This window comes from Caretta caretta, chromosome 27 (assembly GCF_965140235.1).
Source record: "Caretta caretta isolate rCarCar2 chromosome 27, rCarCar1.hap1, whole genome shotgun sequence".
In the NCBI taxonomy this organism is placed as follows: Eukaryota; Metazoa; Chordata; order Testudines; family Cheloniidae; genus Caretta; species Caretta caretta.
Window position 1 is genome coordinate 816,882 of NC_134232.1, and position 17,483 is coordinate 834,364.

At 38.5% G+C, this 17,483-nt stretch overlaps 1 protein-coding gene across 9 annotated transcripts in view; it reads right to left on the reverse strand.

The window, feature by feature from the left end:
- GPATCH8 (G-patch domain containing 8) overlaps positions 1–17,483 on the reverse strand; it is a 77,714-nt gene that overhangs the window by 6,771 nt on the left and 53,460 nt on the right. For 8 of the 9 annotated variants that reach the window (XM_048829709.2, XM_048829713.2, XM_048829712.2 and 5 more), the window contains 4 exons: positions 10,549–10,692; positions 7,120–7,156; positions 1,804–1,853; positions 157–287 (listed from right to left, as the gene is read on the reverse strand). In XM_048829709.2, the coding sequence (XP_048685666.2) occupies positions 157–287; positions 1,804–1,853; positions 7,120–7,156; positions 10,549–10,692 (362 nt within the window). The remainder of the gene's footprint in view (positions 1–156; positions 288–1,803; positions 1,854–7,119; positions 7,157–10,548; positions 10,693–17,483) is intronic. The other variant, XM_048829711.2, reaches the window with a different exon arrangement.

The following is a 17,483-nucleotide window of genomic DNA, read 5'->3' on the forward strand; positions in this document are numbered from 1 at the left end:
CTTGCTATTTGCAAATGCATCACTTCGCACTGGGCTCAGATGCACAGCAGCAAAAACCATGTGCAGGTTACAAGCAGTAGTTTTTGTAACCTTTTTATTTCAGGCAAAACCCATTTCAGTGCTGTCTAGCTGTGGACGTAGATCTCAACCACTCACCATTCAGCTTGCTTTCTCTGCTCAGCCAGTTCGTGTAGACGCCGGAGGGCTCTCTCTTGCTTCTTCTCATCTTTACGCGATCTTGAAGAGACATTGCGAGCAAATTCCCTTTGCTTGAGATCTTTCAGCCTCTGTGGCAAGAGACGGTAAGAGAGATCAGATGAAAATGGCAAGTGAATCAGTGCATTGAAGTTTTTCTCTGCTGTAACACTGGAAAGTGTGTTGTCATCCCACCCCACCACCAACCAGTAAAAATTTACTGAGCTAAGACGGAGTGACAGCATCTCAGTCCAACAAGCCAAACAGAACACATTGCCATCCTCCCAGTAGTTAAATGGAAAGACAACTGTTGATCACTTTTGGCTACTACTTCACATCTAATGTCTGCAGTTCCAATCAGCGTTTATACATTTTCCTTAGCATGTACAATAAAGCTGATTTCAAAGCAACAAGCAAATTCTGGAAGGAAAAAAAAATGACTTTACTCTGCTGTTCTTGCAGGGTGCAAATATACTTGACAGAAGTCTTGATAGTATGCGCCAAAGAACGAAAAGGGATTAGCTAGTGCAGAAAAATTATCCAGGTACATATCTCGAAAAGCAATGTACAAATTACAGTTGGGGGGTGGGCGGAAAGAGACACTAGAACTGAACTCATTATGAAAGTGATAGTTTAATCAACAAAATGGAATACACCTTCTACCAAGAGCAGTAACTCATTTTCCTGTATGTAGTGTTTGGACAGCGTGGAAAAACTTCCAGTATTAGCAAGAATGCAGCATGGCTTTGCCAGTTTCTTAGTAAGTCCCCTGAAAGAGAATCAGAAGTGGCACTGGATGCTGGAGAGGCACGGACTGGAAGCTTGGGGTATAATGGGGAAACGGAGCTAGGTCCAAGTAGTTAACCTAGGAAGCAATTTTCAAAGCCCCTAGGAGAGCGTGATCCCCAAAGCCCATTAACTTTAATAGGCTGGGTGTCCAAATCCATTGGGCAGCTTTGAAAAATCTCAGTCTTAAAACTTAGGGAAAAAACGCTTTTTCCACTGATTAGCTTGCAAAAATACACAATTAGTTTAAGAGTGCTGTCCTGATCCACAGAGAAAAACAACAAGTAGCTCTGGCTAAGATTTTCAAAAGGGACTAGTGATTTTGGCTGCCTGTTTTTTGGTATCCAATTTGAGACACTTTAAAAGGGCCTGATTTTCAGAAAGTACTGAGCACTCTCCCTCTGAAAAACAGATCCCTGTAAAGTGTGTTACGTTGAGCTCCTAAAAATTGGGGAATTCAAAAATCAGTAGTCACTTTTGAAAAACCTTGGCCTATAATTTAACAATTGTTTACTTCAAAATATAACCTTTACTGAAGGCTGACTCTTGATTAGAACAGAACTGCACAGAGATATTCTTCACATGCTAGGATCTGAAAATCGATCAAACGGATCAAGTTTGAGGAACTGATTTTACCCAATGTAAAGTGAACATTGCTTTGTGAAAAAGATGAAGATTTGACAAGACGGGGGGATTCTCTTACCTAATAATATTTACTAAATGTGATTGAGCTTTATCAAAAACAGAAGGGAGGACACGCGTACACACACAAAATAAGAAAAAAAGAAATACAGCTACAGACACTAGTAGAAGGAAACTCACTCTTGTGATCTGGACTCCAAAATTAGAAGGATTTGCTTTCAACACATCAGCTGAAAATGTCACATCACAAAGAAAAAAGAAAGTAAAAATATAACAAGAGTGGAAAAGAGAAAAAATAAAAGCAAGCATTACTACACAAGCTCTCAGTATATCTGCAAACTATTATATTGACTAAGGAGCTGATCCACCAAAGCTAAAAGGTTCAGTTTCAGGGGTAAGAGGAAGGGAATGCATGTACACACACACACACATACACAGCAATGATCCCACCTGGAATAACTGCTACTTCGACCAGGATGAAAAGGGCTTAGGGTCTGGGGGAGGGCGGAAAAGGGTAACATGTTAAATAATGAATAGTAAATTTCTTTCGAGAGGAAGAACAGGCTAAGCAATGGTATCAGCTTTTTCATGCTGATTAAAACTGCTTATCTAAATGCTCCAGGAAGTTAAAAGTCACCAACAGCTGGCAAAACAATTTAACTGGGGTTCGATGCCAAGTTTCTGGATTTTTCAACGATTTGGGGAAAAAATGACCCAGCTATTTACAATAAAAATGAATTACAACTTTTCACTTTGTATGAGTAAATGCAGGGTGCAAACGCAGAACTCCCAGAAACCCACTGCCATCCTTCAGATGTGGCTTTAAACACCCACCTTTGGAACTTAATGCAGGCTCACTAGAGTTGCAGGCTTAAATATGGTGGTGCTGCCCACAGTGTAATCTTGTTTTCATTACACACACAGTTTAACTAGACAATTAATGCTTCCTTCAACGCTGCTCTTCCCCCCCACACACAACACCACTTTTGATTTTGAAGTGAGAAATACAATGCAAAGCACTAGGAAGTGCAGTATCACTATACTATACAAATATGCTGCCGACTATGTAAAGGAAGGGAATGAGATAGCTGAGCTGAATCTTTACCTGTGATTTGCGTAGGACAACAGTAATTACACGGTTTTCAAGAGCCAAACCAACAGTGTCCTAAAATCTGTGGTTTCAGAGTAGCAGCCGTGTTAGTCTGTATCCACAAAAATCTGTGCTATCCCCCACCTCCAGAAAAACAATTATCTGATTTTACATAAACTCTGCATAACATGCCCCAATCCATAGTGTATTCCAGACACTCTAATTATCAATATAAAAACTTCCGTGTACTGTCAACTATTCTCAATCAGTAAGAAAGTCTATGTAAATAATAGTGCAATGGGAAATTCATTTACAGTATGTTCTTGATAATTATGACCTGTGAATACTGCACTACAGGACACGAGGCATAATTCCTTTAATACCAACAGACAATGGTCAGGTTAATCTTCAATTTAATTCAGCAACAGTGCACATTAACTTTATTCACTGGATGTAAGGATGATCTAACTGCTAGCTTTAGCATTTTAAACTCTCCCACACAACACTGCACCATCATTCTTCAGAATTGTACCAAATGAGATATAAAATGAGGAATATTATGTAGTTAGTCTCTCTGGCTCTATGAAAGATTCTTTTTCAAGCAAAAACAAAGTTTGGAAGTAGCCAAATGCCAAGAAATCTGGCTAATTTACTTGTAAGTGAAACATGTTAACAACCATGGAAAAACAAAAGATCAGTTTGCAAACCTATAAAAACAGATTATTATGGACACAAGATCCAAAAGTCCTTGTTCATAGGCAGTTTGGTAAGTGCAGAGCAACTTGTGGAGTGGTCTTATACAAAGTCCTGCCATGGAAAGAACAATTAGCCCCTCCTTTCCAAGCCCAGAATTGAACTAAGGAGCACATATGAACACACCAATGGATGACCAGTCAATGGAATTACAATACTAATAAAACCACCCACCGATCCAAACACAATTGGGATAGACACAACCAAAACCATCAAGGCCTAAATCTAGCAGAATCCGCAATTATGGGATGCCAATTTACATTTTTCAACACACAAGGCCTCAACTTGCACAGAAAGCTATTTAATAATCTGCCTTGTATTAAAGCAATCATTTTCCATCTAAAATCCCTAAACAAATACTCATCAGCTAATTCTAAGGTCCCTAAACTCATCAACAAGAACATCACTCCTTTCTTAAATACTGATTAATAAGAGATTTTTCTGTTATGAGCTTTACTAAACCAAAATTACAATTTCATGCTGCAAGAGGATTTAGAAATCAGGAAATATTTTTTCCTGAAAAAAAAAAAAGGCATGGCTTGAGGAACTGGTTTTCCTAGGAAGCAGAAATGCTTTCCAAGTAGCAATACATTTAGTGACCTACTTCAGAACGAAAGTTACCAGAAAACCAAGAGTATTATTCACCACTTTATTAATCAAAATGCAGTAATGGTTATACTGAGAGACCACTTTCACAAAATCACACAAACTAGCCAATCAAGAAACACCCAAGTCTCCAAGCCTTTAAATGAATTTTACCAGAATTTAGACACTTAAGCTGGATAAGGCACTCAGATTGCACTGAGGAGAACATCACAAAACACTCTGAAATGCTTCATCCCATAGGATTGGTGGTGTTTTCATCCACAGCCACCAACCTCAGCTTGGACGGACAGTGCGAATATTTTCATGAGAGACTTAGATCTTGATCCTGTGCCCATGGAAGGCAAAATTCCCAATGATTTCAGGAGCTTGCAGAACAGGGTTTCTAGAGCTCTCTAGTTACCATAGTAATCTGGTGCACAGAAAGAAGTAAAGGAGTATGTCTTATGATGCCATGAGCTGCTGGCATTTAAAGCAACTAACTTACAACCCTCCTACAAAATATGCCCACAGACTTCTCGAGCTCAAACAGACTACATTCCTGGATGATTTTAAAATTTATGCTACATACAAGACTCTGGAGATATGCCCATCACAGACACATAAGGAAGACTCAGTCAAGACAAACAGCTGCTCAGTAGAGCATGTAAGAACGAACAGTGAAGCCAGAATTCTGACCCATTAAGTAACCAAAGCATTCCAGGCTGAAGTTCACTTTACACCATTTAATCTGGTACCTATTTTATTAGCGTACAAGACAGCTGAGTCTGCGGAGTATGTATTTTCAGCTCAGAACTCTTTGGACAGAAGGAGAAAGCTAATCTGAAACAAAATCATGCATAGATCTCAGTTGTGGGGAGAAAGGAGAAAAGTTTACTCGTGGTCTTTAGTGTGTATCTGTCTTCAGATAGAACTCAAGTACAGAGGAGTTCACACAGTGAAGAGAATACCCTGAAGCTGCTCGGTGTTGTATGCTATAAAGTAGAGACTCTGGCAACACTAAAGCAGTAACAGTCTGCTCTAAAAATGAAACAAGTATCTTAGAACCAACTGAAATATGAGGATGTAGGAGTTTTTATGAAGAAAGGCACATTTTGGAAGGCTATTTTGTTGATGCTCTTCCCCTTGTGTCTGCCTTATTCCATATATAACATGGGAAGTTATTTAACAGAACTGGATCCCCACTGCTCTGGGCATACTACAGAACTATATCTTAGTCTACGCCACATCTGGAATTTGTTGCTTTGTGAATGCTAAGAATATCAGCGAAGGGCAATAGCTTTCAGTGAGACAAAGATGAAATGAGAATCCACTTCCGTCACACCATGTCCGTGTCCAACACACAAGTTGGTGCAAAAACACTTGTCTTGCTACATGAGTGTAAAAAACAAGTGCAAAGTTATATTCATTTTTATGAAATGAAATCCAGAATCTCTGGAAGTATGCACAATGAATGACAGACCATATAGTTCTCTCCCAGCAGCTTATATAATACAGGACAAACTCATGTAAAAGGTTCAGAAAACCAGTATCTGCTGTTATATATTAAATAAAATTAGAGTACTTTTTAATAACAGTTGGCAGAGAGATGAGGACAGTAGCCGGGAAGGGATGGATTCTCTAGTCGGATCATACTGTTGCATGAGTTGCATTCTATTTCAAGTAAATCTGCAATCCTCACACATGTGAACATTCTGGGGCGCTCCCATTTGAAGACAAGACTTGCCACGGAAAACTCAACTATCCTGTGCTACACATGGAGCACTTTCCTTTCTGCTGGGCGGTGCAATGGTGCTTCTCCCTCTCTTGGCACAGTAGCAATGGATATAGATAGGAAAGTTCAGAAAACATTTGATCAATGCTATGTTACAGAACTTAAAACTTCCTGGAGTCAAATGAGAGGATGATTTAAAGAAAAAAAAAAAAAAGCCAGAAGCTGTAAGATTTAAGAGGAGGACGGTTACAGGCTCAGGAGTTTTGCAAAGCTGTAGTGTATGATAATACACAATTCAGAAGATGGAGGATCCCTGTCTGATCTGACGGTCATCAATACTGTATGACTTATTAAAATAGGGATAGGGCCCTAAGAAAGGAGAATGGCCATTTTTGCTTCTTAATGTAAATATAGAATATTTGAGTGCCGAGGCTGGAAAGCTACATGTATCATTCCAAGCCACATAGAGCTGGTTTAATTCAAAGGTGACTGATGTAGCACCACAGAGAAAGGGAGAAATCTGCCACCCCCATAAAACACAAGGGCTTTGGTGGGCTCTCTACATGCCTAATGGCATGCATTTGAGTTGAGGGATTAACTGTGAGGAGGGGTTCTTTTCTATATCACTAAATCAGCTGCTAGCTACCAAAGTTTTCCCTTTATCTACACTTTCTTTTTGAATTTGAACCTTTAATAAAAGGCTGTCATCGGGATTTTTGCAGCTTCAGAGGTGGGACAGTTCACACAACAGTTAACGTTTGGTTGTCAAACCCAACAGCTCTCCCCTCATTTAGAAATCTCCATTAAAATTACAGTAGCTTTCCATGGCACAAAGCAAAATTAACCCTTTTTAACTGCTCTTTCAATGTTCTCAAAAAGGCTTAATTTATTGGAGTCATTTTTCCCCTTCTGCATGAATATCAGTTGCCATAAGTAGTCCTCAAGTTTTTCCTTAGAGGAATTTACTACTCTGAGGATGGGGTTATACTCTTTAAAACATCCATTACATCTTCTTATTTTCAAACGTTAACCTTATTTTTAAGGACAAAAAATTGTTATTTCCCAGATATTCTGGTTAAAAACTTCGAGAATTAAACCAGCCAATGAGTCTTGGCAGTCACAAGAATATGTATTTCACAATTTAATGCACAATTCAAAATCTGAAAAATTCCAGAAAGAGAATTCCTGGTGTTTTGAATTTGGTAGCGCGGCTGGAGAACTCAAATATATCCCTCCATTAACAAACCAACATAACCAGGACTTTCCCTTTATACTTTTAATGTTGACAACTTGGTGGCAGGTCCAAAATTTACTGGGTAGGGATCCATACACTTACCTATTGTCCCTGATTCGCAATAATCTTGAGTTCCTTCCTGGAATACAAGACAGTGTCTTTATATCTTGGGGATAGAAGGAGATGTAGGGATGGAAGATCTATTTAATAGGGATAAAGTAATGTCCACTGAGCAGTTTTAGAAATAAGCAAACTGCCATTTTAAAGTATTTAAAAGCAAAGACTATTCTCAAAGGAAATTTACTCTTGACAAGTAATATGCTATGGAAAATGTAAACTGAAGTTATTGTCTTAAGAATTTCTCCCTCTCACACATCTGTATCGGATCACTATTGCCAAGCACACCAAACTCCAGTGACTACAGAGGTTTGGTATATTTATCACTAAGGATGTTGTGGGGTCTTGTATTCCCCAGCAATAAAGCCAAATGGGAAATACAAGTTCCCAGCCTATGTCATACTCAAGTTTTAGTTGAGAAGAAAAATGATCCAAAGCAAGTATGAATTAGGAAATCAAGTCTGCAAGTGCTTTATTTAATCTCAGTCCCCGATACATTCTGGCAATAGGCAGAAGGTGATTCACCTTAACTGTATCTTCTCTTTTCCTGTTGGAATCTCTCTACTGTATAGAATTAGATAATAAAAAGTCAACTCACTTCTAAAATGTCCTCTCTAATCCACCTTCATTATTTCTTTGGAAGGTAACCATTACTGCTGCCTTTTCCATGAAGAGGCTGCATAACTAAGGAAAAATATTCTAGAAAATGGGAGAGCTTTTTAAAAATTTTCAACTTCAACTAAAGGTTATGCAGAACAACTTGCACTTGGTTTACTTTAGCACACTAGTCCTCCTTTTGGGCTAATTAACTAACCTTAATAACTACTTGCATAAGTCAATGCTCAAGAAGAATATTTGCTTTTGTCTTCTTCACATCACTGCTTCCTTCACTGATCAAAGATGATTCTAGGAAATCTGAACAGTCAATATACCTTTTATTGTCTGGCATCGAAACTACACTAGTATTTTAAAAGCTATCCTCATAAAAAGGATATATCTGTCCCTCAGAAGTGACCCTACCTTCAATTGTAATTAGTAAAGGCAATGGGACATACTAAGATACAGTTCTCTACTGCAAGATTCTATTTCACTTATTCCCAGGCAGTTTCAGATTTGCTGCTAAACTCAGATCTTCTTAGCAAGACCACCTGCACCGTAACACTGCACAGGCCAAACTCCTAAATGCAGCTTGATTTCTTCTGCCTTTAACTTTCTATAGACGACTTCCTGAACTGTTTATTGGATGATTTCCCATAAAAAAAAAAAATCTGGCGGCTCACGAGCTCCAGGACTCATTCAATACTGGTGTAACAGCTGCAATTACCCAGTGGTGGTATCCATTCAGATGGCCACCACCAACAGTTTTTCACCAAAAGCAGAAATCTATTTGTACGGATGAGAAGACTGTGCCAGCATAAAGTTTTCCCCAAGCAGCTTTTAATTCTGCCACCCTGTTCTCGGGAACTAGTGGTGGACAGTTCTTCCACCAGCATGAGGTTGGCCCGTGCTCTGCAGGTCAGTTTTTCCTTTATAAGCCTCTCTAAGCAGTGGCTGAAACATACACTATCAATTCAGTCACTCTCCTGTAGATCACAGGTTCATAGAATATCTGGGTTGGAAGGGACCTCAGGAGGTCATCTAGTCTAACCCCCTGCTCAGAGCAGGACCAGTCCCCAATTTTTGGCCCAGATCCCTAAACGGCCCCCTCAAGGATTGAACTCACAACCCTGGGTTTAGTAGGCCAATGCTCAAACCACTGAGCATTGTTGTTAATTGCACAGATACACTTATCAAGAGCTGCCATTAATATATCATCACACTGAAAGATATGGTATTAAAGAGGCCCTCCCTGTTGCCATGCACTCAAATTTCAGCCAAACCGATGAAAAGTCCAAACCATATTAAATCAGAAGGTTGAATCAACTCCATCATTAGCAGTCTAATGTGTCCATCAACTTAGTCTAAATAGCCATTGTATAACGGTTTTCCATAATTCCATAGAAACTCACTAATTTGTACTTTGCTAGTCTGTAAACCTCATAATTCATTGCACTATTGTTTTTGGAGAATTGAGGAGTGCTATAGTGAGGTCTCATATTATTAAGACTTTATTACTTTTAAAAAATACTGAATTTATTTAGTATCAAATTCTACACTTAAATGAACAAAGTATATTTTGTGATGCATTCTCCTTGGTTTTAAAATTGGATTTGTTGCTCACTTCCTGTTTTACAAAAGTCAGTAATGCACAATACTTCCCCCAGTCATCAGCACAAATTAATGAGGTTCTATTAGATGTAATATTACAGAAGACCAAAATCCCTTCTCTCTGAGAAGTGATATCTATAGACAGCGCTGTTGTAGCCGTGTTGGTCCCAGTATATTGCAGAGAGAAGGTGGGTGAGATAATAGCTTTATTGGACCAACTTCTGTTGGTGAGACAGGCTTTCGAGCTACACAGAGCTCTTCTTCAGCGTCTCTTTCACCAACAGAAGTTGGTCCAATTCAAGATATTACCTCACCCACCCGGTCTAGCTATAGACACACATTTAAAACAGAAAGTTATGTAATGCCTAAAACTCAATCGGTCTAAAGCAGGGGTTCTCAAACTGGAGGTCATGACCCCTCAGTGGGTCACAAGGTGATTACATGGGGGTTGCAAGCTATCAGCTCCCAGACGCCATTAAATTAAATTACCCCTCCCATTTTTAATGTGGGGGGGGTCCACACTCAGAAGCTTGCTGTGTGAAAGGGGTCACCAATACAAAAAGTTTGAAAACAACTGGTCTAAAGTGTCTGAACAGACTAAGTCAGAGGCCTGAACTTTTAGTAATGAACATAAAGCAAGATGTCTATAGATATCACAACAGAGGCCACCTTTTGAAATTCAGTCTGTTTCAACAGAAAATTTTTTAGAACTGGCCAACTCAATGGAGTTACAGGACTCGGATATTACTCCTAATGACTTTTTTCTTGCTGCAAAGGCCATTCTTTTAATAAAATCTATTATGTTGGCCAGATTCACAGTTCTCTATTCCATTTGCAGTCTAGTATGTGAAGCCAGATATCCCAGTTATTAGAATTCACCATAGGGCCTATTACTTGGGCCTCAGATGCCGCAGTGCTCATTTCAAAGCATTGATGAATTAAGTGGGAACCATCCATACACACCTAATCTCCTTTTCAGTCTGACTGCAGCCTGCTCCTGAACATGGTTAGTTCAAAGCTTAACCCCTTGATGCCAGCAGATACATTACTTTCAATGAGTATTCCATTGCTGACAATAGAACACATCTCAACCAAGAGCAGCAAGAGGCTTCTCCTGGGGATATAGGGACATTCAAGATATTAACACGCAAGGGCTCTGTAATGAGAATATCATGGTGCTTATCTGCAGTGACAGCAGCTGTTTACCTGTTTATGAGCATGGTCATAAGAGTTTATGTGGTTGTCAAACTCTTGATGTTTTTGATACTGCTTGTCACAGAGTTCACAGTAAAAGTTTGCTCGGAGGTCTTCCAGGGCCTTGGCAATTGCCTTTTCTTTGTCGACATAATCCTGCAATATTAATGAAAGTCAGTACCGTTAAGTTCCTGTAAAATAATCAGTGAAACTGAACAATTCCATTAAGGAAAAAAGCCTTCGTATGGAAACCTTAACATGACACTGGTTAAAATATAAACATTGTTTTAGAGCAACTTAATGATACACCCATGTTCTCCTACAAACTAAAATATATGTGAGTGTTGTGAGAAATTTAATTATAATTTCTTTTTTTTAAATCTGGCCTTTACATGTTCTACATCAGAAAACAGTATTCTTATAACTAATGCATTTGTTAAGTGGTCACAACCGTACAGAACAGCACCTTCACTGAGAATTTACAATCTAGAATGTGTGGTTCTGTAGCTGGAGACTGACAAAATGTTTAGTACAACTATTTAATAAACCCACCTTATGGCTACAAATGAAGTGCATCAGATGAGCTGAGCTCACATGAGAAAAAAGCAATTCAAATTTTCAAGCCAATTAATAAAATAATTTTAAAACTGGCAGCTGCTACTTCACATAAAGCTAAGACCAAAATGCCGACTGAACTTCCTTAACCCACCCAAAGATCAATCTCGCTGCTGTGGAACAGAAAACTCCATCTACAAGTACTGACATTCTCTGCGTTTTGAGGGATACCTGGAGCTTTTCTATCTAATCTTAAGTGGTATGTAATTCAACAAGGATGAGTACAAGCACAAACTAAGAACAGCAATGCAGTAACACCTGCAGATCAATTTCATCCCTGGTGTATTTCTACCAAATTCTATTAAACTATACCAGGAATGAGGATGCCCACTAGATTTAGTTAAAACAAGTGAAGTTGTGCCCCAGTAGGGTGACGGCTGCATGAGAAGGTGCACAGGTAGCTGCAGTTTACCAGAAATAATGGGGAAACTGAATTTTTAAAGTGAAGATGTATGCACAGCCATCGTGCCAGCTAGATCAGTCTACCATCAAATGCACATGAATTTAACATCCCAATGGTGGTGGAGATTTTTTGTGGTTGATATAATTTTAAGTGAACTGTTACCACCCCTTAGAAAGGACGGTTATTTTTTGTACTGTGATAATGCCAAAAGGCTCTGGGTCCCATTGTTCCATTCTCTCCTCTCACAGTACAAATCCTAATCCAGCCAATTAATCTCACAGCACAAAGACCACGGTTTAACTCCACGGTGCTCCAACCAGGTCTGCTGGGTTCAGCCTATAAAGCAGCTTTCCTACTATACATCAGTGATCTGGACACCAGTTATTCGATGATTAGCCAAATTGGCTGTTGTAATTATTCTGAAATGTAGTTCTGAGCTGGACCTGCTATTGGAAATGAAAGGCCAGTCTGTTACTACCTAAAACCCTGGGCCTACCCATCCTACTTCACAAACCAAATTATTACAATTGGTACGTTAATAGCAATACCAAACCCAAAGATGATTTTAAGGAGTTTTGCCCTTCAGGAGCTGAGAAGAAAGTGTTTATTTTAGGGCTGTCGATTAAATCGCAGTTAACTCAGGTGATTAACTAAAAATAATTAATCGCGATTAAAAAAATTAGTTGTGGTTTTAATCGCACTGTTAAAACCAGACCACCAACTGAAAGGGATTACATATTTTGGATGGTTTTCTACATTTCATACACATTGTATTCTGTGTTGTAACTGAAATCAAAGCGTATATTATTTTTGATTACAAATATTCACACTGTAAAAATGATAAAAAAGAAACAGTATTTTTCAATTCACCTCATACAAGTACTGGAGTGCAATTTCTGTCATGAAAGTGCAACTTACAAAGCTAGATTTTTTTTTGTTACATAACTGCACTCAAAAACAAAACAATGTACAACCTTAGAGCCTCCAAGTCCACTCAATTGTCCTTCTTGCTCAGCCAATCGCTAAGACAAACAAGTTTGTTTACATTAACAGGAGATAATGCTGCCCTCTTATTTACAATGTCACCAGAAAGTGAGAACAGGCATTTGCATGGCACTTTTGTAGCCCGCATTGCAAGATATTTACATGCCAGATATGCTAAACCAGGGAATCTTTGAGAAGTGGTGTGCCAAGTTTTGATTTATTTACTGTAATTTTAGGTTTTGCGTGCCAGGGGCTGGCGGCTGGAACCCCAGACTGGCAGTGGGCTGAGTGGGGCCGGCAGCTGGGACCCCGGCTGGAAGCAGAGTGCCACTAAAAATCAGCTCGCATGCCGCAGGTTGCTGACCCCTGTGCTAAACATTCATATTCCCCTTCATGCTTTGGCCACCATTCCATCACTATGCTGATGACACTCATTAAAAAAATAATGCATTAATTAAATTTGTGACTGAACTCCTTGGCGGAGAATTGTACGTCCCCTGCTCGGTTATATCCACATTATGCCATATACTTCATGTTATAGCAGTCTCAGATGATGACGCAGCACGATGTTCATTTTAAGAACACTTTCACCGCAGATTTCACAAAATGCAAAGAAGGTACCAATGTGAGATTTCTAAAGATAGCTATAGCTCTCGACCCAAGGTTTAAGAATCTGAAGTGCCTTCCAAAATCTGAGAGGGACGAGATGTGGAGCATGCTTTCAGAAGTCTTAAAGGAGCAACACTCTGATGTAGAAACTACAGAACCTGAAGCACCAAAAAAGAAAATCAACCTTCTACTGGTGGCATCTGACTCAAATCATGAAAATGAACATGCATCGGTTCGCACTGCTTTGGATGGCTATCGAGCAGAACTCGTCATCAGCATGGACGCATATCCCCTGGAATGGTGGTTGAAACATGAAGGGACATATGAATCTTTTGCAAATCTGGCCTGTAAATATCTTGCAACGCCAGCTACAACAGTGCCATGCGAACACCTGTTCTCACTTTCAGGTGACATGCTGCCCACTTCTTGTTTACCATATCTCCTGAAAATGTAAACAAACTTGTTTGTCTGAGCAACTGGCTGAACAAGAAATAGGATTGAGTGGACTCGCAGGCTCTAAAATATTAGATTGTTTTATTTTTGAATGCAGTTTTTTTGTACATAATTCTACATTTGTAAGTTCAACTTTCATGATAAAGAGATTGCAATACAGTACTTGTATTAGGTGAACTGAAAAATACTATTTCTTTTGTTTTTTTCACACTGCAAATACTTGTAATCAAAAATATAAAGTGAGCACTGTACACTTTGTATTCTGTGTTGTAACTGAAATCAATATATTTGAAAAAAGTAGAAAACATTCAAAACTATTTAAATAAATGGTATTTTATTATAGTTTAGCAGTGCGATTAAACACGATTAATTTTTTTAATTGCTTGACAGCCCTAGTTTATTTCAAACAAGGCTGATTGGAAACTTTTGTACAAACATATATTGAAGAATAAATTTCCTTTGTGTTACAGGATAAAGCATGCAATGGCAACATTATTATATCTGATATATTCCCGGTGACTACTAAACTCTGGGGTAAAACAAACCATAAGCACTCTGAAGAGTGAAAGTGCATTGTAGCACCTGGGAAATGGCACCTGCAAAAAGTTGACCAGCATAAAAAGAAATTCAGGTTGATTTTCTGTTATACAGAAGGAACCCGTAGTACCACAGAGATTAGGGTTTGCTAGCAGTTCCAAAACTGAAATCCTACTTTTAACTGTTTAAAAATAATGTATCTTAAATACATTAAATTTACATTAATGTAAATTAGTATAACAATCTGTTGGGGAGCAGTATGCTAGACTGTCAATTAGTTTTACTTTAATCATGTTCTGAAAGATAACTAATGTATATGTTCACTTTCATTAATTACTATACAGTGAAGGTCTTATGTCTTAAACTAACACGGGCGCAAGAGAGACTGGTACTCAAACTGACATTGGATTTCACAAAGGACTCCTGGTAACAATCCACTTTTCAGCAAGATAGCAACTACCATCTAAGGGATCAGAAGAATCAGTTTTAATTAGAAACACTGGGCCAAATTCACCACTGGAATAAGCAGGCACAGCTCCACTGAAATTACAGCCAATGCACCTGCAATGCATGTGGCCTTCTAGGGCTTACATAGTGCAAAACATCATGTAAAATTTATGCTGGGTTCCGTCCATGGTGAGCAGTGGTCACCAACCTTTCCCAGTTGTTCCATTATTTTATCCTCTCACAAAATCTGTGAGAAATATTAAGATTATTATATGCAAGAGTACTATACGAGTAAGTGTATCCAGTCAAGAAAATGACCCATGATTGAGGGATGCAACCCAGTAAAATTCAAATGAAGGCTTGTCCTCATTTGATATTTATTTATGAACTTGAACCAGGAACGTTGCATCACAAAACAGTAGCTTCACTTACTGAGCTGACACAGATTCTCCATTAGCTGTAAGAACCAGAAAGCCAGATATTCTTTATATCAAGTACAGATCGGTGGATAGATTCTTGCATTCCTTCAACCCTGAGCTACAAAACAGCATCCACAATGTGCTTATGCGCGCACACATTCTGTTTTACTTATCCAGCTTATACATAAAAGATTTGGGTGCCCATTTTGAGATGCATAGGGCCAGATTTTTCAGAGTAGTTAGCATTTTTAAACCACTTTATATGCTCAAAGCTCAGCTTTCAGCTTGAAAGGATTATTTGTTAAAATTGTAACTTCAAGGCTGAGAAGGGGTTTCTAAAGAAAGCCTACATTCTGAACTACAGTAAGTCTAATGCAGTGCTATAATTATGCATTTATTTATTCGAGACGAGAACCCTTGGAGTTCATCTGCACCAGCTGCTTGCTGCTCCTCTGAAGTTACAGTTTAAATTTGTAACCTCAATTCTTTCTACCACAAACCAGTTGTGATATCACTAAAAACAAGCTTATGACTCTTTACAGAGAATAAATACCTGGTGCAGATGAGCTCTGAATCCTCATGCTACTATCCTTAAAGAACAGGAAATAGAAAAACCACCAGCGTACATGCAAAAATGCTTCTAAATACACTGGCTAGGAATTTCTCCAAGAGGAATTAGTTGCTTTTTAATGTCTTGACTCCTCATGTGTGAATTATGTTTTTTAAACTGTTAAAGGTGAGCATTATACAGGTTGACATATTTCTAAAATGCAAGATTAAGTTCAAATATTTCTTAGAGCACATGGAAAAAAATCCTCACTAAGACTGTATTGTTACAAGGTATTACAATTTTTTTTAAAGGGATTTTGAACATTTAGGTAAAAATCTATTTTAAGTCACAGCTTCAATATGAAGAATGTGTTTACTATCTAAGGACACGGATATGAAAAAAGTAAGGGCTTGAGTCTAGAAATGTTCAGTATGAAGATGCTAGAAAAGGAAAGCAAAACAACATGAGGTTTGGAGAACAATGGCATTTAAAGTTCTGCTTCTGAAACCATGTGCACATTTCCTCCCCTGAACCTTTAAAAAGGTTAAAGAACATCCCGTGGCCGAACAATGTAACTTCTAATAGTCCTGCTTAGAATCTACACCAGGGAAGGAAATTAAACCGTTTCTTGCTTCACTTTTGGTTGGAGAACTATCTGAAATTCCTTTGAGACCCCGTGAATGGCTAATAATAACGTGGCCACAGTTGGCAATTACATAATGGCTTGCTCTAAAGCAGTGAAATAATTGTGCTTGGGGAGACTTCCATAGATTAATACAGAAATGCAATAGCCTAGTGATAAAGCATGCTAATAAAACAAATCTGTGTTGGGAGAAACTTGTCAGTGCTCTCAATAACAGTTTCTTAAAGAACGTGCTCTGAATGCTGGCAAAAAGATAGATTTAAAAAAGAGTTACAAAGGCAATACACATTCAGTTGTAAAAACAATACACACATTCAATTGCATTTGAAAAGGTAATCGGAAAAACTCTAAGAACTCTGCTATAAAAACAGCAATGCAGAATAAGACAAGACATTACACAATTCACAAAAGAGAAGAAGGGCTTCCTGCCCACCAATATGTAATGCAGATATAAATTATAGCCTTCAGCTGTTGTTGCCTACAGATCCTTGGCAGCACAGCTTGGGGTATATTGTAGGGAAACCACGACCAAGGAAAACAAATTCCAGCTTTTAGTCACACATTGCTTTCTAACAGCTAATGTCAGAACTAAAGCCTCACTCCTTCTGCAGTGTGTGAATGGTTTGTCGGACAGTATGCCACACCAAAATGAAAGACACATTTTGACTATATTAAAGTAGAAATGTGCCAAAGGGACATATGGAAATGTACTGTTTACTATAATCTGCAAATGACCATTTAAAAACATACTATCCTTTTAAATATGACGAAAGACCTGTTTAACTGCACTTCAGTTCAAAACTAAGGGGTAATTTTCAGAAATAATTAACATGATCATTATAAAAATAAACGGCAAATATCACAGAAGTTCATGTAACAGGCAAGTTACGGTCTTAATTAATAAAGAAAAAACAAAGTAAGAGGGAGCATACAGGTATTACTGTTGAATAAACTGCTTTCAGTTCCACCTATCTCACCAATGAAGTGGCAAGTATTTTATAATTGACATGGCTTTGTTTTACTTTAATGCAGTTGGAACTCTGTCCACCACTCCCAAAAGCATGAAACTTTAGGTAAAATGGATGCCTTAAATCTAGTATCTTGCTACTTTTCTTCATCCTTATCACCTCAGACGCCCCCGGACAGCTGAATGAGCAAGTTTTCCCAAGATTTAATGTGTTTCACAGGAAACGCACTGTTCCATATCCCTTCTTCTGCTTACCAGCCAATACCCTGGAGACAATACACTCTCCATTGGTCTCAAAACAGGAAAGTCAGTTGTTGGTC